The 17,221-nt window shown below is 37.4% G+C and overlaps 1 protein-coding gene across 1 annotated transcript; it reads right to left on the reverse strand.

The window, feature by feature from the left end:
• Positions 1–173: 173 nt before the first annotated feature.
• LOC110884149 (probable sarcosine oxidase) lies at positions 174–3,141 on the reverse strand. Its single transcript, XM_022131829.2, has 2 exons — positions 2,518–3,141; positions 174–1,054 (listed from the first exon to the last, which is right to left on the reverse strand). The coding sequence occupies exons 1-2, from the start codon at positions 3,053–3,055 to the stop codon at positions 342–344; spliced, it is 1,251 nt and encodes a 416-aa protein (XP_021987521.1). The 5' UTR covers positions 3,056–3,141; the 3' UTR covers positions 174–341.
• Between the last annotated feature and the right edge of the window lie 14,080 nt (positions 3,142–17,221).

Below are 17,221 nucleotides of genomic sequence, written 5' to 3' on the forward strand. Positions count from 1 at the left end.
CTAAATCGGTTTGGACCAATATGGATTTTGTTGACCCATTGACCAAAAACTTGACTGTTCTGAATATACCTAGTAACCTTCTGTTACCAGAACTTACTTACGTCCAGGATGTATTTTCATCGATGAAAGAATGAAAATATTGGACTACTTTTATGGCCTTGAACAAACAATCATAAATTCCTGGAATCTAAAGTTTAGCAATCAAACTACAAGGCTAAACCTTTGTTTACAAAGGAACAACCATGATACAAATATTACAACCAAATGAAAGTTCAACAAATCAATAAACTATATAAATTATTTTTTTAGATAATTTAATTTTCATGTAAATACAATCTTGCCTACCTAAGGCGAACTTGGTCTCCAAAATGTTTAACATTGCCTCCTGGGTTTCCTTCAAATCTTCCAACTTTAAAATGTTTGATCTCCTCAGCTCGTTGCGCTGCAGCCGTGGTCCCACCGATAGCCAAATCCACCAATATCTGCCCAACGACCGGAGCCATCTTAAACCCATGACCGGAAAATCCACCAGCAACAACCACATCTTCGTTAAACTCACCACCCAAGAAATCAATTATGTAATCCTCATCCGGTGTTATCGAATACAAGCAAGACTGAGTCATAACCGGCCCATCTTCCCAATTGATTCGGTCACCAAATCTTGATTTGATCCATTCTTTTAGATATCCAACAAGCTTCGCTGTCCCTTCTGCACCTCCAACTGCAGCCCCCCATGTCCTCTTATCTGGATCACATCCTCGGCCACCATGAATCGCAATTTTGATCAGATCGGGGAACTCCAATGCCGGTGTTCCATAGATATAAGGCTCGCCACAGCTTGCAAATGATGGAAAGCCTGCTCCTATGGTGAAATCAATCTCCTTACCTTGTTTAATTTTCCAGTAAAACACAGTTGTTTCTATTGGTTGTATCGGCAAAATCACGCGCCCGTTGCTAACCTTTTGAACCAGTTTACTCACCCATGCTCCTGCTGTGATCACACATTTCTTCCCCCTAAACTTCTCCCCCAATCTGCTACTCACTAAAACTCCACCTTAAAAGAATTCAAAAGAGAGAACAAGACTAATTGGTGATTAATATTTCTGTGTATTGAATAACTGAAAATTAGATGCCAATGAAAAGCAGACAATGCTAACCAACTAATGACGGTGTTCATTGGTTCGGATATTGGTTTATTCGGTTTTGAATCATTTTTGACCTAACCGAAAATTAAACAAAACTGAATTACACATGTATGTGTCTTAACCGAGCCGAAGTTGAGCAATTTCTTTGGGTTATACGGTTTGGTTATTTGTTTAAACCTGTTATTATTCAGTTTATTTGATTGTTCGGCCCGGTTATCCTATAAGCAAGATTTGTGGAACCGATAACCAAACCGAAATGACAAAAACTGAATTCACGATTCAGTGTGGTTATTTGTTTAAACTTGTTATTAGTTTTGTTATTCATAAAAGGGTAGCGGCGCAGCTTGTTGCCCGATTACCTTCTATCTCGATGTAATTTCCATTTGGAAACTTAATATTTCAAATAAATTCAGTTATTCCAATTTCAATAACAATGTCATGTCATGTAATTCTTTTTTGTGCCCTGGATAGCCTTTTTAGGGATGATAATGGGCCGAGTATGGATCGGGTATTGCTAATCCCATACTCGGTTGTAAAATCTTGTACAATACCCGACCCACTACCCATCGGAAACTTTGTATTTTCAAAGCGGCGCAACTTGTTGCCCGATTACCTTCTGTCTTGTTGTAATTTCCATTTGGAAACTTCGTATTCTCAAATAAATTCAATTATTTCAGTTTTCAATAACAATGTCTTGTCTTGTAATTCTTTTTTGCCCCGGCTAGCCTTTTTAGGGATGGCAATGGGTTGTGTATGGTTAGTTCCATACCATACCCATACCTGGTTGTAAAATTTTGTCTCATACCCGGCCTATTACCCGTTGGATATCGGACATACCCGCAGGTATCGGGTATACCCGTTGGGATTTTCATGTGTGTGTATATATATATATATATATTTACTTTCCTTTGTAATTTTATGTTTTAAAAATCTATATAATACATAAATTATGATAAATAACATATATATCACCATCACAATCACCATCACCATATTTGATATATTTAAAAACGTGTGTATATATATACTATAATATTAATCTTAAAAAATACTTTTATATTTCATTGCATATAAATATTTAATAATGTCATCATCAAAATATATATATTTTAAATGGAATTTTTTTTTTTAAATAATAAAGCTACAAGAATGAAAGTTTACTAACATATATGAATACTTAAAAGTTTTTCGGTATATATTTCGGGTAAATGAGTGTATAGTTTCGGGTGATTCGGTCGGGTATCATCTAATACCATACCCGTCCCATACCCGCAAAATATTTTTTCCATACCCATACCCATACCCATACCCGACCTAATACCCGTCGGGTATCGGGTATACTCATCCAAACTGCTTCAAGTTTTGGGTATACCTCTGTCTTCATCTGTCTCAACATCAACAATTTCCATCTTATCCTTAAGCACTGCTCCATGCTTAATCGCTAGCGTTTGAAACATAGCAACTGCCTTAGTAGGTTTCAACACACCTCCAAGCTCCGTCACAACCGCGATCCAATCATCCGGAATCTCAACCGAGAAACACTCGTTCGCTTGTTCACGATCCAGAATCCGGTACCTATTCAACTGTTTTTCGCAGTTATCAATAACCGCAACCAGAGAACTACTCTCCTTAGGACCTAAATCCAACTGTTGCGTCTTGAAGTAAACTTTGTAACCGATTTCCAACTCAGTCTCTTTCCACAGCTTCTCAGATTCAATCACCATTTGAGTATAGTATGGTTCGGGGTAAGTTGCTCGAATTGTTCGAGATTCGCCATGAGATGATCCGCGGTAGTGTAGGAAGTCAAACTGCTCGAGAAGTAAGGTTTTGTGACCGGATTTAGCTGCTTGATATGCAGCTGAGCTGCCCATGACGCCTGCACCGATGATGATTATGTCGAACTGATTCATATCTTGATTCCAAGGGTTGGGGAGTTGTAGAAGACTATACTGTAGAGAGAGAGAGAGAGAGAGAGAGAGTATGATTGGTGAAACTGAAGAAGACAAATAAGAGATAAAAGGAATCTGTTGATGTTTGTTACTACGCACGTTGTTGATGAGATAATGCACGCTGATCTGGTGGGCCTCAAATAGATTCTCATTAGGCTAGAGGGTATGGTTATGGTCTTTCAAGGAGGATGATCCGCCACGTAAGTGTCATGTCACATAGTCCTCCCAAGATGATCCATCCCACAAAACTAGAGGGTATGGAGGATGGTCCTAGATGATCCTACACCACCACTTTAATGTTTTTTATTTTTTTTAATCTTCTACTTTTTATCTAATTCATACATCATTTTATTTATTGGGCCGGTTATATGTTATATTTGCAACTGGGCTCTTATGTTTGCAACTGAGCTTATGAGTGTATAAAGTGTGCAGGTTATAAGTTCAGGGGGCAATCGGTAACATTTGTTGGTTTGTGGTATAAAAGAGAAGAAGCTAGGGTTCTGGATGATTCTATCTCTCACACACTAGTCTCTCACTTCACCTACCTTTCATATCTCAGTCTGTAACAAATAAAAATTCTGAATTTGATTTTTTTTAAACGGTCATCTTCAAACAGTCCCCACTTTTTTTTTGTCATTTTGTGCGCGTCGCAAACGTCTAGTTGGTGCCGGAGAGGACGGGGACCGGGGGGGGGGGGGGGATGGTGTAGCGGCCGGCGACGATCCACGACGGTATGGGGACGTCCCCCATACTGCATAGCCTTAGGGGTAGGGGTGGTCATCACATGTACAAATTTCATCGGTCACAATATCCAATCAAGTTCCGCTATTTCATCAACCATTATTCCATCACTCATAAACTTTTTTTGGTGAAAGTGGTCATCACTTGATGGAATTCCATCACTCATAACTTTTTTTTTATTTTTTTTAAATTATAAATTAACAATAAAACACTAAAATTATAAATTATAAAATTCATTTAAATAAAACCTAAATTACACACTAAAATAACAAAAAAGAAAAAAAAAACTAAACACCGGAAAAAAAAACCTAAAAGAGTAAATTACAAAAATCGTCCTTTATGTTGACATTAGATTACAAAGTATGTCCTTTATCTTTAAAAAAGTGCAAAAAACGTACTCGATGTTTGCAAACCTCTACACATTATGTCCTTTATCCCTAACTTAGTTATTTTTCATTGTTAAATGGGTGTGAAATGACCTAAATACCCTTACTTTTAAATAAATAGCTAAAAAGTTAAAAGAAATATAACTAATATTTAAAAATTTATGTGGGACCCACCACCCACCCCACCCTCTTCATCTTCCCCAATCTTCACAACCTCCATCTTTTGCCACCACCACCACCTCACCACCATCTTCTTCAACGGCGAGATCCTGCAACGGTATCCGTTATTCGACCGGAGTTTGTTGCTAAACGACGTCGTTCACAAATCTGATTCGAAGCCTGTATGGTATCCTCTTCGGAAGCTTTTCAAGCTTGAAACGGAAACTGAAACTGCGTCCTTTTCGTCATCAGAATCCGACCATCTCAACGGAGCTACTCCATCTGGAAACCGGAGATCAAATCCGTTACGAAAAAGAGCAATTCAACCGGAAGTTGTTCGAAACGGTGGAGGTTTCGGAATCTTATTAGCCGGAGTAACAGCGACATAAGTGTAACTGCCGGTAAGGATGCTTCCGTTATCATTGTCCGTCAGTTAAAGGCGACGAAGAAGAGGACGAAAAATGTGAAGAAGGTTGAGAAAACGACGAAAGTGGAACCGGTAACTGTAACAGATGAAGTAAACTCCAGAAATAAATTGGATAAAACGATTACGTAAGGGAATAGGATTCAGTCGTACCTCCGTATAAACCAGATCTGGTTGGATTGAGTAGGAATTTGCATCCGTTTTGAATTGGATGATTGGATTGGATTGGATCTGCTGTTATAAGGTTTATCATACTATATACAGTATATATGATTAGTGAATGATTATATGTGTAGGAAAAGTGTAAAATACAATACGGCTTAACGTACATCACGTACGACAACGTGCGTGATTAATGTTTTAATCATGCGTGATTAATGTTTTTCAACATGTGTGATTTGGGTTTTTTTAGTTTATAATGTGCGTGAGTTTCAAATGAACGTGCATAATTATCTGTCGTACGTGATGTACGTTAAGTCGTATTGTACGTTAACCTAACCTTATATGTGTATGTATTACATATATGTTCATATACAATGTATTGATGGTAGTGGTGGTGGTGATGGTGTTGGTGGAGGTGGTGAAAATTGGGGAAGATGAAGAGGGTGGGGTGTAAATATTTAAATACTAATTATATTTCTTTTAACTTTTTACTTATTTATTTAACAATAATGGTATTTAGGCCATTTCACACCCATCTAACAATGAAAAATAACTAAGTTAGGGATACAGGACATAATGTGTAGGGGTTTGTGTTGGTGCATATTTGTGACAACAGCTTAGATTTGGTCTTTGGATATCTTGTAATTAGTTAAATGATAAACAGTTAGCGGGTTTAGCTTTGTATTAGTGAGGTAATTGAGTTTGGGCTAAACTAAACCCAGTTTGGGTCATAGGGGACGAATTGGGCTTGCCCATGTAGTAAACCCTAGTCCAACTTGTAAACCTTGTGTTATATAAACAAGGTTAGGCTTTAGGGTTTAGTCAGTTAATCAGCCAAAAACAGTTTGTGAGAGATAGAATTTCGTGAGAGCTAGTACTTGGACGAAATTAGGGTTTGTGAGGGATCTTGATTGATTGTAATCAGTTTGATAGATAATCAATAAAGATCCGGTTTGAAAGTGAATTGCTGATTTCTGTTTCTACTCAATTCTGCTATATTCTGATCAAGAGGATTCCGCACTCTTGATTGGATTGACAATTCTGTGAAGATCCATACACATCAAGGGGACCTACAATTGGTATCAGAGCTTTAGGCTCTTGAAGGCTCGGTTCAGAATTTGTTGCTGCAGAAAAGGGTGGATTTTCGGTTTGTTTTGAAAATTTTCGAAAAATTTGAGTTTTGTTCGTGGGATTTTCGAAATTTTTGGCCTATTTGATCTGTTTGCATATTTAATTTTGCTGTTTAAGTGTTTTTGATTGCAGGTTTGGTTGATTTTTGAAGGATTTTGGCTAGAAAGTCTTGAAGATTCGAAGATTGTTCTTTGTGTTCTTCGTGTTCTTCATATTTTCTTCAGAAAATTCGACTGATTTGGTTGTTTAATCTTGCAGGATTCTGTTAGAAAAGATCTGGAAATCTTCAGAATTTCGAATAGATTAAGTTTCCATAATTTTTTAGCAAAATTAATAATTCCTCTGACAAATCAGAGAAATTATCTGATCCAGCAAATTTAACCTCGGTGACCGGTGAAATTAAATTTCCCAATTATCTGATCCAGCGAATTTAACTTCGGTGACCGGCGAAATTAAATCCAAAGGCGACTTTGGTAACCGTATAATTGTCCTCAGCGAAATTATTACGGTGATCGGCGAAATTAACCGTCGTGCCAGCGAAATTGACTTGCCAGCGAAGTTATCTAGAGAAATTAACCAGCAAAATTAATTTGATCAGCTAGCATATTTATTCCAGCGAATTTAAAAATCTAGCATACTTATAATTCCTCTACCAGCGAAATTAAGTTGGTTTGCCACCACAACGAAATTAACTTGATTTGCCAGCATAATTAGCGTGACACAGTGAAATTAACTTGGTTTGCTAGCAAAATTAGCTAGAGGAATTAAAATCTAGCAAAATTAAAAAGGTGGAAGATTTTTTGGCAAGCGTAAGGAAAAATTAACGTTTTCGGGAATAGAAAGTGATCCATAGCTCGTTTGACGAAACCGTTTGCACCATTGAACTCGGTTGATTTTGACGAAACCGTTTGCACCATTGAACTCTGGAAAATCCTGAATTCGGTTTTTGACATTATATATCATTGGATTCGTCTTTTCGAGACGATTCTAAAGGTGTAATTTGGTAACCACTGTTTTCGGAGATATTTTGTACTGTTTTCTCAGTCTGCAACGTTTAAAATGTCGAACATGACCAACTTGAATACTCCTAAGATGATGAAGGTGGAGAACTATCTTACTTGGAAGGACAGCTTCAAATCCTTCATTAAATCTCAGGATGCACGCATGTGGATATGTATTGAAGATGGGTACGTAAACCCAGTACATGATTTTGAGGGCAGACCACGAGTAACAGCCTATGTCAACATGAAAGCTGATGATAAAAAGACGTACGAGGCTGAAAAGAGAGCCTTGGCTGCAATAAAGACATCCTTACCTGATAGCATCAAGCATATCTTCAAGAAGTACACAAATTCAAAGGATATGTGGGATGCATTAGAAAAGCGATATCAGGGAAATGAGAGTGTCACTCAGGCATTTATGGCAGAGATAGTGCCAGTTGATGAGGCTGAAACTAGTGTGAGTGATGCTGAATCTGAAGTGAAAAATGTTGAAGCAAAAGTGGATGCTGAAGTAGAGAAAGAGAGTGAAGCTGAACAGGTTGTTGCTGATGAAACTATAGAAGTTCATGAGGAAGAGGTACAATCTAATTCTGTATGTTTAAGATGTCGTGAATTACAGGGTGAGGTTGACAGGTTGAGAACACAAAACCAAAGTCTGGTAAGCGAGATGTCGAGCATAAAAGAGTCAAATTTTTTCGCTAAAAGAAACGAATCTTTATACTTGAAGAAGATAAAGGGCTATGAAAGTGAAATTGAAGCCTTAACATGCAAGTTAAATGAAAAACTTCAAGTAATAGATTTAGCTCATGACATGATGGCTGAGAAAACAAAAGAGATTTCTGAAAAAAACAAAGAGTTGTCAGATGCACAACTCCAAATTGTTGAACTTGAAAAGAAATTAAGTAAATTCAGAGATTCGTCTTTTGTAATGAAACACACGATGGGTGGGTTAAAGAAGAGTAATGACAAGACCACTGTGGGCTTCCAGGGCTTTAATGAAGTCCCACCTCCTCTTAGTCATGACTATTCTTTCCTCCCCGATGAAGATGAGCTAGCAGACTATATGTCAACCGCATCAAGTAGTTTCGGATCTACATCAAGTCAAGGTGAGAGGTCTGAGAGTAATGATGCTAAGAAGAACAATAACAGGCAACATTTGAAAAAGGAAAATTCACCTCCTAAGAGCAAAAAACAAACTTTTGTTAAAAAGATTAATTTTGTTCAAGGTAGTGATATGAAAAATGAAACCGCTGTTATTGAAAAAGAATCAAATGTAGAGTTTGCTAAAAATAAAAACAAAGAAAAATATGAAATTAAGCAAACTGAACAAAATTCTTCCAAGGCATCATCACCATCTGATAAGGGATCTACCTCAGAGACTCCATCTAAGAAGTCTTTGAAAAGGAGATCGTGCTTCCGGTGTCACATAAAGGGACATGTAGCTAGCTGCTGTCCTAACAAAAATAGTGAAGCACAAATGAGTGACAAACAGAGAGGGAAATTACCAGAGAAGAGTGGTGATAGTGAGGAGAAAGGGTCAAATTCTCCAAAGAAATCTGCTCCTAAGCAACCACAGAATGTTGCTGTTGGTGTAGATAAGGCTGGAACAGGAACTCCACAAGTTCCACGTTTTCAAAGAAATCAACAAAGATTTCAGCCTAGATCTCCACCAGGCAGATATCAGAGACCTAGAAGCAGTTCACCTAGAATGAACAATTATAATTCAAATAATTTCAGAAGTCAAGGTCAATATCAAAATCGATACCAGAATAATGGTGATCGAACTTTTTATAACAATGGCTTTAGAAATTACAACAATAATGCTTCTTGGAATCAAAATTCAAGGTTTCAAAACCAACATTTCCAAAGGTCAAATAGTCCGAATGTATATAGGAACCCTCAGGACCTGAGACCTTATGGAAATCAAAATCAAATTCCATCAACAGGTCTGAGATCCAAGACTCCAGTTAGGAGTAATGGATATTGGATGGATGTTCCAGTAGTTGGTGAATTTGGACGACCCAAGACCATTAAGGCTTGGGTCCCCCAATCTAACTAATTTCTTAAGTTAGTGTGTGCAGGAGCTGCTAAGGAGGATTATCAACTTATGTTGATAGTGGCTGCTTCAGGCACATAAAGGGGGGGTGTGAGATTGTTGATATATATATATTTTTTTAAATGATTTAAATTGAAGTTCAAAGTGCTGAGTCGACACAGAAGATAACCTGGCAGATCTTTATACTAAAGCTTTTGACAGGGCTCACTTTGAACACTTAGTCGAACTCAACGGGATGAGGAATCCTGAATAACTGGTTTTTCATAAGAATTTTTGTAAATAGTTTACTGTTTTTCTTAAAAATCAAAAATAAAAAAAAATTGAAAAATCAAAAACATAAAAAAAAAATTTGAAAAATCAAAAATGAGTTATCACTGTGTGAAAAAGGAGAAATGATAGTACATCAGCAAGTTAGTTAGACTGTCACACTGAAATTGAACATAAATTGCTTAAGTGTGGTAGCAGCTTCAGTATATGATGTACCAGTAGGCAAAAAGCATGAAATAATCAACTTACCACTGTGATATAAACTTAAATGAACTGAATATGAGTGGGGAACACATCAGTGGTGTATGGTTTAATGACCTTAATTCTTGCGTTGATAGATTGCGAAAATCTGAAGTTTTGGGTCTTTATACTGTTATTTCATCTGGGGATATCTTGGCTGTCCTTCTGTTCAGAACTAAAATTGTACATGACTCCAAGAAAGAAAGTCACTTGGAATTAGCTCATTTCTATTTGAATGTCTGTATGTTGTCCCGATACACACAATTTTGATCTGATTCTGAAATCTTCTCTGAAAAAAAGTCGTGTACCTCCTCTGCTGCATCCAGATATATGCTGACCTGGAGGTGCTAGGCAACGACAGCTTTTGCTGCATCCAGATACATGCTGACCTAGCTGTACGTTGTCGCGCTATAGATCTAATACACCCGAAAGAGGCCCTCAAGTGCCCAAAAGAAACCCAAGAAACCTATATCAAACTGAGTAAAACTCATTTGATCTGTATATTATACCATCTCTGCTAAAGATCTATTCTGTTCTCTTCTCAACCTATTCCCAGTTAAGATTTCAGAAATCTGGATTGGACTTGTGAAATATGTGGTAGGGAAGATACTTGCATGATAGAGTGTGTTGTTTATATTTCCAGGATTTGATTAGTATTTATTTGGGTGTTCATAGTTAAGCAATCAAAACTTGATAAAACAAATTATATGCAGACACAGTCAGGATATCTTAAAGTATGACATCAGTATACTCACCTACTACGATGAATCTTTGTGCATACCTTGATCGTGGGGGTATATCCTGTTGTGGGACACGCTAATATTTCAGTATAATAAAATTACCTTAAAGTATCATACGGTAATGGTACTTGAAATGTTCATGCATTTTGTTTAAATGGACAAACATACTGGTAATCGTCTTGAACTGCTTTTCACGAAAAATTAAATAAAGAATTATCTAATTGTGTGATACAGTTTGATTGTGCTGATATGATCTTCTTACCAGTGATTCTCACAAAAATAGAGTGTTTATTGTTTTTGTATTTACTTGCTTTCAGAAAAATATAAAAAACCAAAAATAGTGTCATTTTCTGTTTAAAATTCTTAACGTACGGAAAACTGTTATTCTTGGAGGAATTGTTACTGATAGGGGGAGACGGTGTTAGAAAGTGAGTTCAAAATTTTAAATCATGCAGGTTCTTGTGTGTTGGACAAAAAGTTTTGCGTGTTGGTGATGAATTTGAAAATGCTTAATCTGTTATACAGTTTAACTAATCTCTTGAAAAATAATAATTTATTTAACTTATGTTGAAAAATTCTTATGGTTTCTCGAGATGTTTGTTTTATAGTATACAGATTGAAGCAGTATGTTGCTGAGAAATTGCTGTGAAGTGTGAAGATGAGAGTTTGATTGGATGCATGGTAGAACCTCCTTTCTATATTGCAGACAAGATTGAAGAGATTGAAGATTGCTGTGCAAATGCTAAACTGGAGTTTACTCAAGTGCTAACGTGTTGAAGATTTGGTGATTGGATGCATCAGCTTAGGGGGAGTCTGGTGCTGACAGAAGCTATTGAAGCTGAAGCTATCCAAAGACCAAAGACAATGCAAGATTACTTGAAGATTGCAAGAAGACTGAAGACAAAAGACTAAAGACAAGACAAAGTTTTTATGAAGCTATTGTCAAGGGGGAGTTTGTTGGTGCATATTTGTGACAACAGCTTAGATTTGGTCTTTGGATATCTTGTAATTAGTTAAACGATAAACAGTTAGCGGGTTTAGCTTTGTATTAGTGAGGTAATTGAGTTTGGGCTAAACTAAACCCAGTTTGGGTCATAGGGGACGAATTGGGCTTGCCCATGTAGTAAACCCTAGTCCAACTTGTAAACCTTGTGTTATATAAACAAGGTTAGGCTTTAGGGTTTAGGTTAATCAGTTAATCAGCCAAAAACAGTTTGTGAGAGATAGAATTTTGTGAGAGCTAGTACTTGGACGAAATTAGGGTTTGTGAGGGATCTTGATTGATTGTAATCAGTTTGATAGATAATCATAAAGATCCGGTTTGAAAGTGAATTGCTGATTTCTGTTTCTACTCAATTCTGCTATATTCTGATCAAGAGGATTCAACACTCTTGATTGGATTGACAATTCTGTGAAGATCCATACACATCAAGGGGACCTACAGTTTGCAAACATCGAGTATGTTTTTTGTACTTTTTGAAGATAAAGGACACACTTTGCAATCTAGTTTCAACATATAGGACGATTTTTGTAATTTACTCAACCTAAAAAGACCGACTTAAACGGATGGCATCTCCTACCCCCCACCTTTCACAAATCTCACGTTTTTGTTGAATTACGACCGACTTAAACAATTCTTCAAGATTGGTGTGCGGCTCACACAAGATTTTTAAATCATTTTGCCTTTCTATTGATTTCAAGTGTCCTATATATGCCTGCTCGCGTTGAAGTTTTGTCGACACAAGTTTTTCTCTTCTTTCTTTGGATTCACTTATTTCCACCAATTTCGCCTCTTCGATTTTGAAGATCGACTCTGCCACTGCTTCCTTTCCTTTACTAGACGATTCACCACTTTTCTTGCGGCGCAACATTGTAGGTGTATCTTTTTGAACAGGTTCGTCAACCGGTTGATTGGGTTCGCCAATGGGGTCATCATTCAAATTCATTTGTGGCAAGTTACCCGACGCGGAAGTTGTGTAGTTCCCCGAGTCGGAGGTCTTTGATCTATTCGGACCCCCTTTTTTTGGAGCCGTACCCATGTCGACCAACTCAACCGGTACCCACTTCGGGTGATTTCTCGCAACCTCCCATGCCGCAATGTGTGGAAAACTCCTCTTGTTGTATGTTCGGCAATACTCGGCGATGGCGGATTGCATGATAGTATTTTCGCTTGCTCCACTTTGTGGATTTCGGTTCTACAAAAAATAAAAAAAATTATTTATTCGAACTGTTTTTTTAAATGATTTTTATAAAACTGTTTTGTTAAAAACTGTTTTTTTTTAAACTGTTTTTTACTGTTTTTATTAAAAAATGTAAACTGTTTTTTTAAATCTGTTTTTGGATTGAGTTGGAGAATTTTTGGATTTTTTGGATTGAGTTGGAAGAATGTTTTGTGGATTTATATAAATGGTAACTTTTTGGTTTTTTCAACGCGTCAAAAACTCGACGCGTTACAAAATTAACGCGTGAAAAAGCTTGGTGGCGGCGGTGTTTGGTTAAGTTCCACGCGTGAAGAATGGGTATTGTAACAACCCGACCTTTCGGGTCATTATAATAAGAAATGACAGATGACACATTTCTTGCTTAACTACTTGTACTCCCGAGATTCCGATTATCGCGAAGGGTTTAAGCTATACTTTTACGCATACTAAACGCATATTACAACGCTATTTTACAACACTTATTCAAAACGCAGTTATCGCAACTAAACGATATTTATAACACTTACTATTTAACGCATTTTATCACTTGGTTAGACTAAACGCTATCTCAACGCAAACTCGAAACGCGGATTTTCTTTATGCTTTACTATTTGTGTGAATATTTGTGTGATTACTTGTTTGATGTTATGAGGTTATCTCAACGCAACTGATGCGTGTGTAGTGCGATATATTTTAGATGTATATTTTAAGCCCTTTTTACACTTTTTACCCAAGTTTTAAATTTATAAAACACGATATTTACTAACACTAAACACACATATGGGTAAGTGCACCCATCGTGGACGTAGTATAGTGTTGGTAAGATACCGAGGTCGTCCAAGGACACAAGAGCTTTTAGTACGGTTTATCCTCAACGTCTAATCAAATAAAAAAGTTAGAAAAAGGTTTTTAAACTATGAAAATAAAAGTAACTAAAATGCTGAAAAATAAAATAAAAATAAAACAGATAGACAAGATGAATCACTTGGATCCGACTCGTGTGTAGTGTAACCTTTGATTATTTTTGCACTTTTGCACTTGTTTAAGAGATTATCTTAGTTATTGTAGTAGGCCCCTCTTTTGAAGGTGACGTTACCCTCAACCCAATAGTTTGAGTAAGCAAGGATACAATCCTAAAGGGTCGGATTATTGAAAGATAATTAATTAAGTTATTAATGCATAATGTGGTAGGCCCCTCTTTTGAAGGCGGCGTTACCCTCAGCTAAGTAGTCTGAGTCAGCAGGGATACAGTCCTAAGTAGCTAGGTTAGAGTTTTAATAGTAGTTTAACTTATGAGGGGATCAAAGAGTTTGGACCCCCGCCATCCAATACCTTTGGGTATTGAAGGAGGTCCTACTAAATTTGACCCAGGTCCTTTGCAGGATCTATACACTGTACAATGGCAAGACTCTTACCAAACCGTTCCCTTAACCCCCGACTAGGTAGCCAACATACCTCCATATAGACCGTGGAGATATGAATGGTGAAAATCTTTTATTTTATATAGACAGTAAAATAATGCCAAGACACCACGGACAAACGATAAGGAAGAATCACCTTCAACATAAGAAACTAGTAATTAAAGTCATTAATACAAAACCAATTAAAAAGTGCAAAAGATTAAAAATAAAAAGTATTACACTAAACACTTGTCTTCACCAAGTGATGTAAGAGACTTAGGCAAACATGGCCTTTGATTGTCAAGAACTCTTACGATCAATCTTGGATCCCAAGACGACTCACACACTCTATGATGGACAATGGATGATGGTGGTGGATGATGGTGTTGTGATGGTGGTGGGTGGTGGGTGAAGTGTGAGAGAGGTGGTGTGCCAAGGGATGAGTTGCAAGAGCTCCAAACACTCCTATTTATAGACTGAACAGAAGCTTGGGCACGGCCCTGTGCCCGCTGGGCACGGCCCCGTGTCCATCTGACACTCTATCTCTTCATTAATTGTAATTCGCAATTACAATAAATGCGCCTGCAGCAAGTTGACCACGCCCCCGTGTTCGCTGGGCACAGCCCCGTGGTGGGCAGTAGAAGCTTCTATAGGTTTGTCTTTTCTGCTGCTTCTTGGGCACGGCCCCGTGCTCGCTGAGCACGGGGCGTGTTCAGTCTTCTGTTTTCTTTGTTTTGCTTGGGAGGATGCTGTTGGGGGGTCGGGCATATCACTTTTGTTCCTTTTCTTGTATTTATGTTAGATTTTGCTGTCTTTTTGCTTCTTTTGTTATTTTGAGCTCTTTTAATCCTGAAAATACAAAAGGAAGACAAAAGACAGCAAAATCTAACATAAGTACTAAAAAAGGGTTAGTTTTAAGCCATAATTGATGTAATTTATATGTTGCATTTTGTGCACATCAAATGCCCCCACACTTGAATCTTTGCTTGTCCTCAAGCAAAACTCTTTATAATGTGGCTTTATTCACTCCCAAATGGAATGGGTAGAAGAGAAGGTTTTCGGGCTTGTCATAGAGTGTCGGGAATTCCAAGATTATTTAGGTTTTATTTTTATTTATTTACAATCCTATTCGTCATGATTTATTAAAAACTTTTCATAAGATAAATTATTTATTAGGGCATAACATACCTTTTTTAAAATTCCATTTATATACAAGTTCACATACCTCACGGGGGAATCACTCAACACTCGGCCAAAGGTGTATTTTTTTAGTGAATCACTCGAGAGTGGCATGGAACTTACTCCTACCATAAGCTTGCCAAGCAATCAATCCTCCTTCCTTTTAACTTTATACCTTTGTAAATATCAAGAGGACTTTTTGGGTGAAGGGTTAGGCTTGGGCTAAAGGTAGGTGGTTGGGTTAGTGGTTAGTAAAAGGGCGAAAGGCGTAACAAACGTCGGTTTTTGAAAGACTTTTATTTTTTTATTTTTTTTTATTTTTTTCACATTTTTATTTTATTTTGATGAACCATTTGTTTCAAACAAAGTTATTTTTGATGAACTTGTTTGTTTGTTTGGTTTCATCAATATATATATATATATTTAGTAAGGAAGAGTCATTAGAAAACCAAACGTTGTTACTAAAATAAAGGGTTAAAAAAAAAAAGGTTTAGGTGGGTAAAAAGGGTGATGGTTTTGGGTTAAGAAATGAAAAGGTTTAGGCTCAAAGGGGTTAACTAGGGGGATTTTGGGTAGGTGGTAAAAAAATGAAAAATAATGGTGTAGAAAGAAAAAGGGTTAGTCCTAATGCCTCCATCATTTACTTACTCGGGTTTAAGTTGGTAAGGACTGGGAATGTATTGTTGTGGCAAGTTCTAGAGTCGTACGAACCATGCGGCTATTCACACAAGAAACAAAAAATGAGCATTTAGTGTAAAGATATGTATTTGTATGCTCGTTAAAGGCTCAAAACTCACTTTTGTGGGAAAGGGTTTTTTATGTGATCAAGTATATATAATCAAATTTTAACTAAGTTTGTCATGCCTTTTCGTAATTTTCTTATGTTGGTTCTTTTTATCACGATGCTATCGGTTGTAAACTTGTAAAAATATAACCTTGTTAGAACTTGAATTCCCAACTTAAACTTAGACAAGTAAAAAAATGAAAATTTTTGAAAAAATTTGGGGTGATTAGCGGTTCCAATAGAGTTTTGTGTAAGGCTTGTTATTAGGGCTTGCAAAATTCAAGGTTTTAGCATCCCCCCACACTTAAATTACACATTGTCCTCAATGTGTCCCAAAAATAAGTTTTTAGGTTGATTGAATGTGTAAAATGGTGTTAAAAGCAAAATTTTATGTTACTGGCATCCTGGACACGGCCCCGTGTTCAGGTGCCAGTGACAAAAATCAAAGAAACGAAACAGAAGCCTGGACACGGGGGCATGTTCAGCGAACACGCCCGTTGTCCAGTTACCTGAACTGGGCAATTTTCTGCAAAGTGTGTAGCACGGGGCCGTGTTGGGCGGACACGGCCCGTGCTGAGCTTACTGTAATGAAGAAATTGTTGTCGGATGGCCCTGTTTTCGTGCATGGGGCTATGTTTCTCGTTTCCCTTGTTATCCTTCACCATCACGAGTGTGTTTTATTTATTACAACACCATCCAAACCTTAAAACCATCATTTCATTAAAAACCGTCATAGAGAGAATTACATAGTCCTAAAAAATTAAAAACAAAGAAGAAATAAAAAAGTTAAAAGTCCTAAATTAGGTAGGTCTAGTGATACATAAAATTATCATAAGGAGTCCTAGTTTTTCATTAAGAACCAAAATTCCAGGAATAGATTCTCGGTATTTGTAGTAGGACTCTTGGCCGAGGGTTACCTTCCTAGAGGTTGTTAAAGCCATTCTTCTATCTCTCTTGGGAGAAAGAAGGCAGCCTCGTTTTCCTCAACATCTTGCGGAGGAGGAGAGACGCCAACCGGGACTCCTTGCAATATGTCTCGCGGGGGTCCCGGATGCATAGCATACCACTCAGCTGGTATGATGACTTCAGGCACCACGTTCCATGCCCTTTGGGTTATTATAGGTACCAAAGGAGGAGATGCGAGAATGTTCAACCTCTGGTGCAAGAGGTTGACCTCCCGGAGATACCCTTCCAGTCCCACCGTTAGATGGTTGATACGGTCGACCAATGCTTCTTCCACCCCTGTCATTTCATCA

The sequence above is a fragment of the Helianthus annuus genome, chromosome 10, assembly GCF_002127325.2.
Source record: "Helianthus annuus cultivar XRQ/B chromosome 10, HanXRQr2.0-SUNRISE, whole genome shotgun sequence".
Classification (NCBI taxonomy): domain Eukaryota; kingdom Viridiplantae; phylum Streptophyta; class Magnoliopsida; order Asterales; family Asteraceae; genus Helianthus; species Helianthus annuus.